Source organism: Tiliqua scincoides, chromosome 5 (genome assembly GCF_035046505.1).
Source record: "Tiliqua scincoides isolate rTilSci1 chromosome 5, rTilSci1.hap2, whole genome shotgun sequence".
Lineage (NCBI taxonomy): Eukaryota > Metazoa > Chordata > Lepidosauria > Squamata > Scincidae > Tiliqua > Tiliqua scincoides.
In genome coordinates, this window is record NC_089825.1 from 6,026,580 (window position 1) to 6,039,235 (window position 12,656).

The 12,656-nt window shown below is 44.7% G+C and overlaps 1 protein-coding gene across 11 annotated transcripts in view; it reads left to right on the forward strand.

Annotated features, from left to right (window-relative positions):
• LOC136654387 (sodium channel protein type 5 subunit alpha-like) overlaps positions 1-8,430 on the forward strand; it is a 319,548-nt gene extending 311,118 nt beyond the window's left edge. For all 11 annotated transcript variants that reach the window (XM_066631371.1, XM_066631373.1, XM_066631374.1 and 8 more), the window contains 3 exons: positions 1,271-1,371; positions 4,132-4,402; positions 6,257-8,430. In XM_066631371.1, coding sequence (XP_066487468.1) covers positions 1,271-1,371; positions 4,132-4,402; positions 6,257-7,482 — 1,598 coding nt within the window. In that variant the 3' untranslated portion in view covers positions 7,483-8,430. The remainder of the gene's footprint in view (positions 1-1,270; positions 1,372-4,131; positions 4,403-6,256) is intronic.
• The last annotated feature ends 4,226 nt before the right edge of the window (positions 8,431-12,656 follow it).

Here is a 12,656-nt window from a genome sequence, read left to right on the forward strand (position 1 = left end):
GGCCACTGTGAGATACAGGAAGCTGGACTAGATAGGCCTATGGCCTGTTCCAGTGGGGTTGTTCTTATGTTCTTAAACGATAACTGGTCTTTGCTTGAGGTTAGGCCTGTTCATCAGAGGTGGATTATGCCATTTCACTTACCAGTGCAAAACTGCTGGTTTTGTTCAGAGTTGCAAGGTCCGCTGCTACCAACAAAACAGGTGACCTGGTCACTGGTAATGAGAAGCAACCACTGTGGGCTCAAGAAGAAAACCAGTTGCCTCTGGCAGGGCAGCCACAGACACTAGCTTTGGTCTAAAACAGTTGTGATCCATACACTGTCATCATGGGTTCTGAAGAACATAGGCTTAATAAACAATTTTTGCTTTGCTAAAACTCTGATTATCACCTTTGTACATTGTGAGTGGTTAAAAAACAACAGCAAAGTGTTCAACTTGTCAAGAACCTATGTGTAGTTTCATTTCTTATTAAGGTTGAATTAGACAGCTCAGCAAATGGAAACAAACAACACTGCCAGGCTGAGCCTTGGACAAATTGTAAAGAACTATGAGGATCTTGGTCAAAGGGTGAAAGAATTTAAGGCGCTAGGTTGTGTTTATACTTCCAGTGGAGGTTCATGGCATGCAAAGGGAACAAACTACCTTTCAGTGCGCGTTTCATGACTGCCATACGTTGTTCCGCCAGCACTAAAACTCAGTAGGATTGGGCTGTAAGTGGGAGACAAGCTAAACATTAAGAGGGATATTGACAAACTAGAAAAGGTCCAGAGGATGGTGACTAAGATGGTGAGGGGACCAGTGACCATGTCTTATGGGGATAGATTGAAAGTATTGGGCATGTTTTGTTTATAGAAGAGGAGGTTAAGAGGTGACATGATAACGATCTGTGAATATGGGTGGGGGGCTGTTATGTGGAAGATGGAGCAGATTTCTGTGGGACCAGGCCAAATGGGTTTAAATTAAAGCAAACAGATTTTGGTTAAATATTCGGAAGAACTTCCTGATGGTAAGAACTGTTTGGCAATGGAATAGTCTGCCTTAGAAAGTAACAGACTCTTCAGTGTTGGAAGCCTTTAATCAAAGGCTAGATATTCATCTAGCAGAGATGTAGTTGTGGATGGCCTGCATTGGCAAGGGAGCTGGACACAATTATCTTGATAGTCTTTCAATTCTGATTCTGTGATTCTGTGATAGGATATCTCAGCCTTGCTTGTTTTGCATAAGTAGACTTTTCTCCAAAATAATATTAGTTGCATTTCCCTATACTTAGGTGGACAGGATATCTTTATGACAGAGGAACAGAAAAAATACTATAATGCTATGAAAAAACTGGGATCCAAAAAACCTCAAAAACCCATCCCACGTCCACTGGTGAGGTTACTATATTTGAATGTCTTTCTACATCCTAATTTCTGCTGCAAAAAACAATGTCTACCAGAATCACTTTGCCCAATTTATGGCCCTAGTCATTAAAAATAATAATAATAATACATTACTGAGAGCCCAATCCTATCCAACTTTCCAGCTCTGGTGTAGCCACAATGCAGCCCTGTGGTAAGAGAACACATGTTCCCATACCTTAAGAAGGCCCCAGTTTCTGCCCCTCCACCACAGGATGCAGCGCACACCCCACTGGCACAACTGCACCAGCACTGGAAAATTGGATAGGATTGGGCCCTGAGTTTTGATGAAATCTGGCTCTGTTAAAATCAGTGTTGGAAGGTGCAATCTTTTAAGAATTGTATGGAGCCTTGGTCCCACTTTCTTGACCTGATCATCTGATATTCATGACCCCAAAATGTCTACCAAGATTGCATGGTATGATTAGCACATTATAAGATTTCCCCTTTCTCTGGGTTAGACCCAGTAGCATTGCTAGGGAGTTGCAGGCCACACTGGGTGATGCACACAGGGGAGTGACACCACTATTGGCCCAAACTTTTTAAATCTTGGTATTTTCAAACAATGCCATCATGTTATATATCATTTAATGTGTGATTTCATGCAGAATTCAATGAGACAAACCTAGCTGAAATATCTCTATTCTATCAAAAGTTATAGCCAAAAAAACCCTACAGGGGTGGGGCAATGGTGCATCTTCATGCTCAACTCAAGGGGTGTTGCCCTACCTACTGCACGGAAGGTGGTTCATCATGAGGTTTATGCACTGGCCTCCTGCACCGGGTAATGCAAACCCTAGTGACGCCACTGGTTAGATCTCACAGGGGTCCTTCCATTCCATCTCTCACTGATCCAATATTGCTGATGATTTCTCCTGCTCCCAAGCTTCTATCCAGTAAGCAGGTTCTCATCCCTCCCTCTACTACATAACAAGTCCCCTGCAAGGGGGGTGCTTGTAGTTATTTTGTGGAATTCTAGGGAAGGAAAAGTTGCAAATTTGGAGAATTTGTGAGAAAACAGAGAGAGCGAGAGGGAAGTTTTCCTTCTTCTCTCATTGTACTTGTTCTTGATGTCACCCTGTGATATTGATTGGCAGTAAATTCAGGAAAGACAAAAGAAAATTCTTCTTCACAGAATACGTAATTGATTTACAGTGCAATCCTGTCTTGTTCTGGAATAGGCAGACCAGGAGGCCTGCGCTGCATCCAGCGCAAGATTGGGACCTGAAGTGGCTCACTCAGAGGCAAGGGAAAATTCTTCCCCTTACCCCCGGGCAAGCAACCACAGCCCCAGTGGGTCTCCTTAGACTTGCGCCACCTCCGGAGGTGGCATAAGTCCGAGGAGACTGCTGCTCGGGGAATGGGGTTGGGATCCGTCATAACAGTCCACTCCACCCCAGGGACTGCCCACCACCTGCCCTCCCTCTACCCCAGAACACCTTCTTCTCGCCGCCTCCCTCCTCTCCCTAGACCCTTGCACAGGCTGAGCTCGGCTGACACAAGTCTCCCTGCTCGAGTCAGCACAGAGGCTGGATTCAGCCTCCGCAGGCCAGCGTGCATCCCTGCGTTGGCCCAGCCGACTCTGGAAGAGGTGTAAACATGCTTTATGGCACGTTTGCAACCCTCCTGGATCAGCGCGAGGCACTTGTGCCAGTCCAAGGCACAGTCAGGATTGCGCCCTTAGAGAATTTGCTGCCACACAATCGTGTGATGGACACCAGGATAGTTTTCTGTAAAGGAAGATGAGACCCGTTCTGATCTGTGATTAGGTCTATCTGCTGGTATTGGCAGGATGGGCATATGGAACTTTGAGCATCACAGGCATTTTGCCTTTGGATGTCAACTGCTGAGAAGCAACAGCTTCCCAGACCAAACTGGTTGGCCACTGTGGGAAGTACATTGCTGGATGAGATCGGCTATTTTCAACCTTTTTCCTCTCTAGGTGCTAAAATTGTCAAGGCACACCATCAGTTTTTTTTAATTGACAAGGCACACTGTGCTGCCAGTGGGAGGCTCACATCCCCCAGTGTGGATCTGATGTTCTTATCTATGAAGAATACAAGGAATGCTTCGGCACAATGTTTTGTCTGCCCTTGACCTCACTGTTTTAGGGCCCAATCCTATCCAATTTTCCAGTGCCAGTGGAGCCGTGCCAATGGGGCGTGCACTGCATTATATGGTGGGGAGGCAGTCACAGAGCCCTCCTTAAGGTAACACATATTCCAATACTTTCAGAAAGCCCCAGTGACTGCCCCTCCACCACAGGATGCAGCACAAACCCCACTGGCACAACTGCACCAGCAATGAAAATTTGGATAGAATTGGGCCCTGCGTCAATCGCCGTTTGAGATATCTGTCAGTACTACCCCCTTGACTTCTTCCATGTTTTCTCATGAAAGTGTGTTCTGGGCATGAAAGCCCAGCCTAAGGACCCAATTCTATCCAACTTTCCAGCTGCAATGCAGCCGCAATGCAGCCCAAAGGTAAAGTAACAAATGTTCCCTTATCGAGAGGAGGCCTCCCTGTCTCCTGCCCAACCACAGGATGCAGTGCATACCCTGTTGGCAGGGCTACGTCAGTACTGAAAAGTTGAATACAATTGGGCCCTGAGGGAAGGTTCTGAACAACTGGAAAGCCACCATCCTTCATTTCAAACAGGTATATGGCATTGTCTGACTTGGCTATGAAGACTTTGATCCTCTGACTATTAAGTTTCTTTAATTTCTTCCAGAACAAGTATCAAGGTTTCATTTTTGATGTTGTCTCGAAACAAGCCTTTGATGTTTGCATCATGCTCCTTATCTGCTTAAACATGGTGACCATGATGGTGGAAACAGATGATCAGAGTCAGGAAAAAGTGAACATCCTTTATAAAATCAACTTGGTGTTTGTGGCCATCTTCACAGCAGAGTGCATCTTCAAAATGCTGGCGCTGAGACACTACTATTTCACCAACGGCTGGAATATATTTGATTTTGTGGTTGTGATTCTCTCAATTGTGGGTAAGTAAAACCCAGCATATACAGAGAAGACAGTGTTTTCTCTAAAATCACATAGGGCTCAATCTTATTCAATTCTCCAGCACCGATGCAGCCACAATGCTGCCCTGAGACAAAGGAACAAACATTCCCTTACATTGAGGGGGCTTCTGTTACTGCCCACCACCACCACAGGATGCAAAGCGTGTCCCATTGGTACAGCTGCCTCAGTGCTGGAAAGTTGGATGGGATTGGGCCCATAGTCTAAACTGGCTACAGAGCAGTGACATATGGTGGGGGCGGGTAGTTGGTACACGGAGGTATGTTCCAGATTTTTATTAAAAAAACTATTCATGCCCAAATGTGATTATTACAGTATGATGCTATTACAGTATGACACTGCAGTATGATGCAGGAAGGCAATCTTCCACCTGTTGGCATGCTGACCATTGTTGAGTAAGCTCCAGTGTATCTCTGAGAGCTCTAGATAGAAGTTCATCACCTCCTGAACTCAACCAACAGCTTGAACATTTTCCAGGAGGTAGTGAACAACGGTCACACATCAGACATCTATTTGGACATTCACGAGAGCAGTCACCATTGCAAAACATGGCTTTATCAGATCACGGATGTGATGTCAAATAGATGTACAACTGTGGCCTTTTCCTGCCATCTCCTTCCCCACAGTGTTGTAGGATGTGCAAAGAACTCCTGAGAACTTTCAGTAGTCTTATCAAAACTCTTCTGGCTTCTCTTGAAATTCTTCAGATGTTGTGCCTGCGGAGGAAGGAGCCCCCAAGTTGTCTCTGACGTTTGCTTTAGCTGAAATGCCAGTGGCCAAGTGCTCATTTGTGCCTTCTCAGTAGCAGTCAGCCCTTCTGCTTTTCCTTGTTCTCAGCACTGCTGTGAGCAACTACAGGGTCTGCCCTGAGCCTGCAAACAGGCTTCCATATGAAACACCAGCATGGATTCAGGTGTATTTCTGAATGCACAGCCACACTGACGCCGTGATTCCAATTAGGTCTCTTTGGGCTGGCTTCTTGTATCTTTTGATGTGAAAAGAGAAGTGTATTGTTTTCCAGAGCCACTAGTTGCGATGCACACCTTGTTACACATAACTGCATTGGGGGGGGGGGGTCAGAGACAGTAACAGCACAATCCTATACATGTTTATTCAGAAATAAGTCCTATTCAACGAGGCTTTCTCTCAGGTGAGCATGTATAGGATTGCAGCCTACGTTCTGCTATCTTAGGTATACTGATTGTCCAGTCCTATCCACCCGGTACAGTGAACCTGCCTTATCTACTGGTCTGGCACTATCCATGGATGTGTGGTCCCCTTTTAAAAACATTTTTTAAAAAATTAAAAATCAGTAAGAACATACCCTTCCCTACCTTTGCATGCAAAAATGTGCCATTTGCAGGCCTATGCTCCTGTAAGCCATTTCCTGGTTGCGTGATGCTCAACCAGGAAGTGGCTTACAAGGGGACAGAAGACTAGTCTGCAGCCTTGCAAATAGAGCAGTTTTGCAACGTGAAAGTAGGAAAGGCTATTTTCTTAACTGATTTTTCCTTTTTAAAATGTTTTTGAAAGGGACTTCAGTATTGTGGATATCAGTATTGGGGGAAGGGGGGTGGAAGCAAACTCCCTGTGGATCCTGAGGGACGAATGTGCACTGCCACACCACACAGGCTGTCATTGCAGCAACCTCTCCACCATTCTGTGGAGAGCTACCACTGGTGCAAGACCCAGAGGCTGCACACTGCCAACAGCCATAGGGAAGGCTCATGCCCTAAATTTGAGTTTTTATTCTACAGCCTTTGCTAATGCCCTAACCAGATGTTTGTTTCTTTTTTCCCCTCCTTTCTTCTCCCAAGGCTCTGTGCTTTCTGACATCATCCAGAAATATTTTTTCTCCCCTACTCTCTTCCGAGTCATTCGCTTGGCGCGGATCGGTCGGATCCTGAGACTTATAAGAGGAGCCAAAGGAATCCGAACTCTCCTGTTTGCCTTAATGATGTCCCTTCCCGCGTTGTTTAATATTGGCCTCCTGCTTTTCCTGGTTATGTTCATTTATGCCATTTTTGGCATGGCCAACTTTGCGTATGTGAAGAAGGAACATGGGATCGACGACATGTTCAACTTCCAGACGTTTGCCAACAGCATGCTCTGTCTCTTCCAAATCACTACATCCGCTGGCTGGGATGGGCTTCTCAATCCCATTTTGAACACTGGACCACCATATTGTGACCCACACCATAATAATACAAATGGTTCAAAGGGAGACTGTGGCAGTCCTGCAGTGGGGATTCTCTTCTTTGTTACCTATATCATTATATCCTTCCTTATCGTTGTAAACATGTACATAGCTATTATTTTAGAGAACTTCAGTGTTGCCACTGAAGAGAGTACAGAGCCTCTAAGCGAGGATGACTTTGATATGTTTTATGAAATTTGGGAGAGGTTTGACCCAGAAGCTACTCAGTTTATCGAGTACGATGCACTTTCCAATTTTGCAGATGCCCTCTCCGAACCTTTACGTATCGCAAAGCCCAACAAAATTAAGCTCATAGCTATGGACCTGCCCATGGTGAGTGGAGACAGGATCCATTGCTTAGATATTCTGTTTGCTTTCACCAAAAGAGTGCTGGGAGAATCCGGAGAGATGGATGCCCTCAAAATACAGATGGAGGAAAAATTCATGGCTGCCAATCCATCAAAGATCTCCTATGAACCTATCACAACCACACTCAGGCGAAAACAGGAAGAGGTTTCTGCCATAGTCATCCAGAGGGCCTATAGAAGCCACCTCTTCCTGCGCTCTCTCAAGCAGGCCTCTTTCTTGTACCGTCAAACCGTTTGCCACCTTGGAGATGACGCGCCCGAGAAAGAAGGCCTCATTGCATTCATGATGACTGAAAACTACTGCAGGCCAATAGACAAGTCCGAAACCCTCTCCTCCACATCTTTCCCTCCTTCTTACGATAGCGTCACCAGAGGCACCAGTGACAATTTTCAACTACGGTTGACGGACTCTAGCAAAAGCGATGAACATCTGGACGATCAGTTGTCACCCGACAGAGATAAAGAGTCAATTGTTTAAATGTTTTGGTCTAGAACACTTTAAAAAAATATATTGTTTACAGAATGTAATGCTGTAACTACACAACAGTTGAAGCAGCCTTTTAAAACATTAGTTGCAAAGGAAAATAAGAAGGGAGGTTAATAACCCTTAATGAGGGGCTGTGCGGCAATGTGTTATATAGGTATATAACCTTTGACCCTGCTCTCTTCAACTTTGCTCAATGTTTATATTTATATATACACTGGGGTGGGGTGGGGGGGTCCAGAACAAGGTCACAACTGCTAAAGCAGTGGTGTGATTATGGAGACGTGACTAGACTGTAACAGTAAATACTTTATATCTATCCACAGATAAAACCTGACCGCATAATTTCATTTTAAGGTCTTACTTATATTAGTGCATTTACTTACAACAAACATACGACCTTGCGTTCTACGAGAACAGAGAGAGAGAGAGAGAGAAGAGAAAGAGGGAGGGAAGGAGGACTCACAGAGCTGCTGTAGCAACAATGTAACACTTAATGTATATGTTGTGAATGGTCTTTCATAAATTTATTATATTTGATATTTTTTTACTTAAAGAAAAAGATATAATTGTCTCTTTTTCCATGGAGATGGACGATGCGGACACTCTACGTGATTAACTGGGAACCAGGGATGGTTTCCAGAACAACAGGAGATGCTACTGCTCATCAAGGAAATTCATTACCAGGCAAAAATACCAAGTCAGTGACATTTGAACCTTGTTTTACAGCAGAGCCCTCCCCCCCTTTGGAACATTCGGCTGCCTGCCTGAAGTTTAACCCAGGGAAAACAGAAAGAAGGAAGGAAGTGATGTCAGAGAAAGCAAGACATGGGTGGTTGGATTTTGTTTTGGATTTTTTTTTTTCTCTTCTGTCCTGCAGGATATTAGACACTAATGGATTCTGCTTGTAAACCTGCCAATAAAAGCACTATTTTTTCAGAATGCTGCTGGAATCTGCTTTGTACGTGGCAAAAGATGCTCTGAGTCCTTTTACAAATACTTTCTGGCTTGGGAAAATTCCCCACCGCACCATACAGCAGGATAACAACGAAATGGTCTGGAAACAGAATGTTTTCACCAACGATTTTGTCTGAAGCTGTGCAAGCATTCACTTGCATTTATCTTAAGAGGCATTACGTTTTGCTTTTAGGAGGGCAGGACTGGTTAGCTGTTGGTGGAAGAACGGCTAAGGACAGAAGGAGAGGCAGTGGCCTGGCTACAGGAGGGGTGGCGTGGTAAGTATTGCAGGCAGTGACGGCAGGCAGCCCAACACGACGTGTGAGCGACCCCTCCCACTTGCCGTCAGAGCCATTCTGGGCAGCAAGGAAGAGGTGCAGGAGCGCCGACAGTGAGTGGGAGGGACCACTTACACAGCGCATTGCGCTGCCTGCAATACTAACAGTGCCACCCCTCCTGTAGCTACACCATTGAGGAGTGGAGAGGAGAGGAAGACTGCTTAAGGAGGTGAATAATCAAGGATTCTGAAACTGCACTGCAAATAGATTCCCACAAGCCAACAAAGTATCCATAGGAGCCCTACCCTGAAATATAACAAACAGCCCGATCCTGTCCTTCCTGTCTCCCTGCTGGTGCAGCTGTGATGAAAAGGAGGGGGCAGAGCAGGAAGGTTCGGAAGGGAAAGGGGATTTAAATCCCTTTTTCCCCCCTCCATAAATCTCACGTTCTGTGCCAGTCCAAGGAGAGAAAATCAGCAGGGATGCTGCAAAAGTGGAGGTCAGGATCTGGCACATGCCATTGCCGCTAGCTCCAACCCCTCCCGCAGCCTCTCCAACCCTGTTCCTTTCACTCGCCCATCCCCATTCTGCCCTCCCCAACTCCTCCCATATCCTGCACTGGCTTACCTGCTCCAGAGCAAGAAGGCTCTGGTGGAATGCGGCCCTTTAGGGTTTGCATGCTTGGAACAAACAAGCGGGAAGGGCTGTTACTTTCATAAGTTGCTTGTCAGATTCCAAGGGGTGAGGGGTAAGATGCTGGACTAGCTAAATCTGTGATCTAATAGAGCAGGGCTGCTCTTATGTTCTAATAAACTGACTAGAAGCAAGATCAATTTTAGATGACATGGAGAAGCCTAACTGCAACAGGAAGAACAAAATAATTGCACTTCTTGGGCCCTCCCACTCTTTCATTATGTCTTTTGCAATTGTCTAGATTAGAATATACTGTTAATCTACTGGGAAGTGCCGGAGAATTTAGAATCGGGGAAATTCTGAATGTTGTTTCCTTCCCATACTCACCATCATGTGCAAATGTTAGCAGAGGCTGCAATCAGAGAGAGAAGCCTCAATCTTAGTCACAGCTCTGCTTGCTGAAATGTCAACCTATTTATGCCAGAGTTTGAACTGCAGAGAATTATTATTATTATTATTATTAACTTTATTTCTACCCCGCCTTTCTCCCCAGAGGGACTCAAGGCAGCTTACAACAAGGTTAAAACAAATTAAAAAACATAATTTAAAAACAGATAAAAGCATATTAACAACATATCATAAAAACAATAGTCAGATAAAAAAGAGAAGCACCTCCACTTGCCTTTTGTGGCATAAGAACATAAGAAAAGCCCTCCTGGATCAGGCCACAGGCCCTTCTAAACCAGCTTCCTGTGGCCCACCAGATGCCTCAGGGAATACACAAGATAACAAGGTGCATGCATCCTGGTGCCCTCCCTTGCACCTGGAATTCTAAGGTAGAATACTACTAAAACCAGGAGGTTGCACATACACATCATGGCTTGTAACATGTGGTGGACTTTTCCTCCAGAAATCTGTCCAATCCCCTTTCAAAGGCATCTAGGCCAGACACCATCACCACATCCTGTGGCAAGGAGTTCAAAAGACTTAGGGTGTAATCCTAACCCCTTATGTCAGTGCTTTCCAGCACTGGCATAGCGGTGCCAATGGGGCATGTGCTGCATCCTTCAGTTGGGTGTCACTCATGGAGGCCTCTCAAAGTAAGGGAATGTTTGTTCCCTTACCTCAAAGCTGCATTGCCCTAATGTCAGTGCTGGAAAGCACCAACATAAGAGGTTAGGATTGCGCCCTAATTCCATTCTTATTTTGTCTGTTCTAACAACCCCCTTAACTACTATTTTAAAAAGTACAGGAGGGGACATTACACAGCTAACATTTGTAAGGGATCGAGGGCATTGGAACGGCTTATAGATTTCATTAAGGCCTCACTGTCTTCTTCCCATAATGCTCGTGTTCTCAGAAACCACTTTGAACCTGACCCCAATCCAGTTCCAGGGATTCTTATTTATTTACTTACTTAATTCTTATATCACATTGCCAAGCAATCAATGCAAATTAAGCAACAGTTGTTGAAAAAAAAATCATAAAAATAATGAATGCAACATCTATAAATACTAAAATGATATTAAAACCAATAAACAGTTACAGAGGTAGAAATGTTTTATTTTTTTAAGATTCTTCTTTTAGGGATTGTAGCATTACAGTGCAATCTTATGAAAATCTACTCACAAGTAAGTCTCATTAAATTCAATGGGACTAATACCCAGGTATGTATAGAACTGCAACCTTAGACAAACATAGCCCAAGAGTTCTGTTACAGCACTAATTTTTTTCCCAGCTTCAAACGATAATTTTTTCAAATCTGTTATATCATTTCTCCAAGTCTCTTGAAACTAAAATTAACACTCAGTGAAATATGTAAACTATTGTAGGTTTCTTCCTGAGCCTTTTCAAAACAACATTTAATTTTAGCAAAATTAAATGAAATCACGCTCTCCAGAATACCAGCTCCCAATCGTCAGTTAAAAACCAGATTACCTCCAGGGAACTAGGGTTGCCTGCTTTGCAAAGAAATAATCCTGCATAAAAATAAACAGAAAATACAGATGTTTTTTAATCTTAGTTTTGCTGCAATGTTAAAGGGACAGGATCACCACTATCACAAACAGGGCCACAGTATTTTACTTTCTGTTACTTGCTGCATTTAGGTCTGCATAAGGAAGCCCTCCAGGAGCCCTTTTCACACACAGTCAGGATGGAACAAATATGACTTACTCAGGCCCCTGCGTCTACTCACAAGTAAATTTGTTGTGATTGTGTATTCGGTGAAAACCCCATCAAATATGGGAGGCTGACTTATTTTAACTCCTGGGTTTTATTTTTTAATTGAGAAATAGGTTAGTAATACTCAAAAGTAATAAACTTTGTACATGCATACTCTTCCTTCTTGAGGATAAAATTGGCCCCTTGCATGTGAAAGAGATGCCCATATGCCACAAGAAATTGTTGTGAAAATAATGAAAATTCCTTTGGAAGATATACTTTGATGGCTATGTCTAGTTTGATGGGAGTTTTTTTATCATGATGGTCCAGTCCTGGAATATTTACTCCTGAGTAGGTTCTGTTACCCGTCAGGGAGAGTTACCTGCTCCACCTGGACTGTGTGCGAGAGTGTCCCCACAGGTGGCTATCAGACTTCAATATACACATAATGTCTACCTGAATTACGCAGTCAGTGGCTGAAACATAGTTGGCAACCTTCAGTTTCGAAAGACTATGGTATCGGTATCTCTGGTTCTGGAACAGCGTCTAGTGTGGCTGAAAAGGCCAATTCAGGAGTGACAATCCCTTCCACACTGGGAGCAAGTGCAGTCTGTCCCTGGTCTGTCTCCCTGGCTATGGGCCTTCATTCTTTGCTTTTACACCAATCTTCTGTGCTTGAACAGGGAGGGCATGTGTAGCTGTTTCCCCAATCTGAGTGTTCCTCAAGTAGTGGAAAGGAGACATGCAGTGGGTGGGGAGACAGGTGAGGCAGAGCCTCCCTACCAGAGTCTTTCGAAAAGCGCTGCCACCCTGTGAGGTGTGCAAGCATTCACAACCCATGCTCACAGCTTGTACACCTCACCCACCCGCAGCAGTGCTTTTTGAAGGACTCTGGTGAGGAGGCTGTACCTCACCACCCACCTGCTCAGTGCTCAGTGCTTATAGTTACTCAAGGGGCTAAATAAGATGGGGTAGAGAGAGGCAGAGCCTGACCAGATGGTGTGAGGCTGTGAGCATCTTGGGCAACTAGGTGGCTCTAGAGACCAGCGACATGAGGCGTGGGGGCAGAAGGGGAGGCAGCAACGCTCCGCCAGGGTTATTCAAACAGCACAGCTGCTGCTGCAGAAGCTGTGAGGG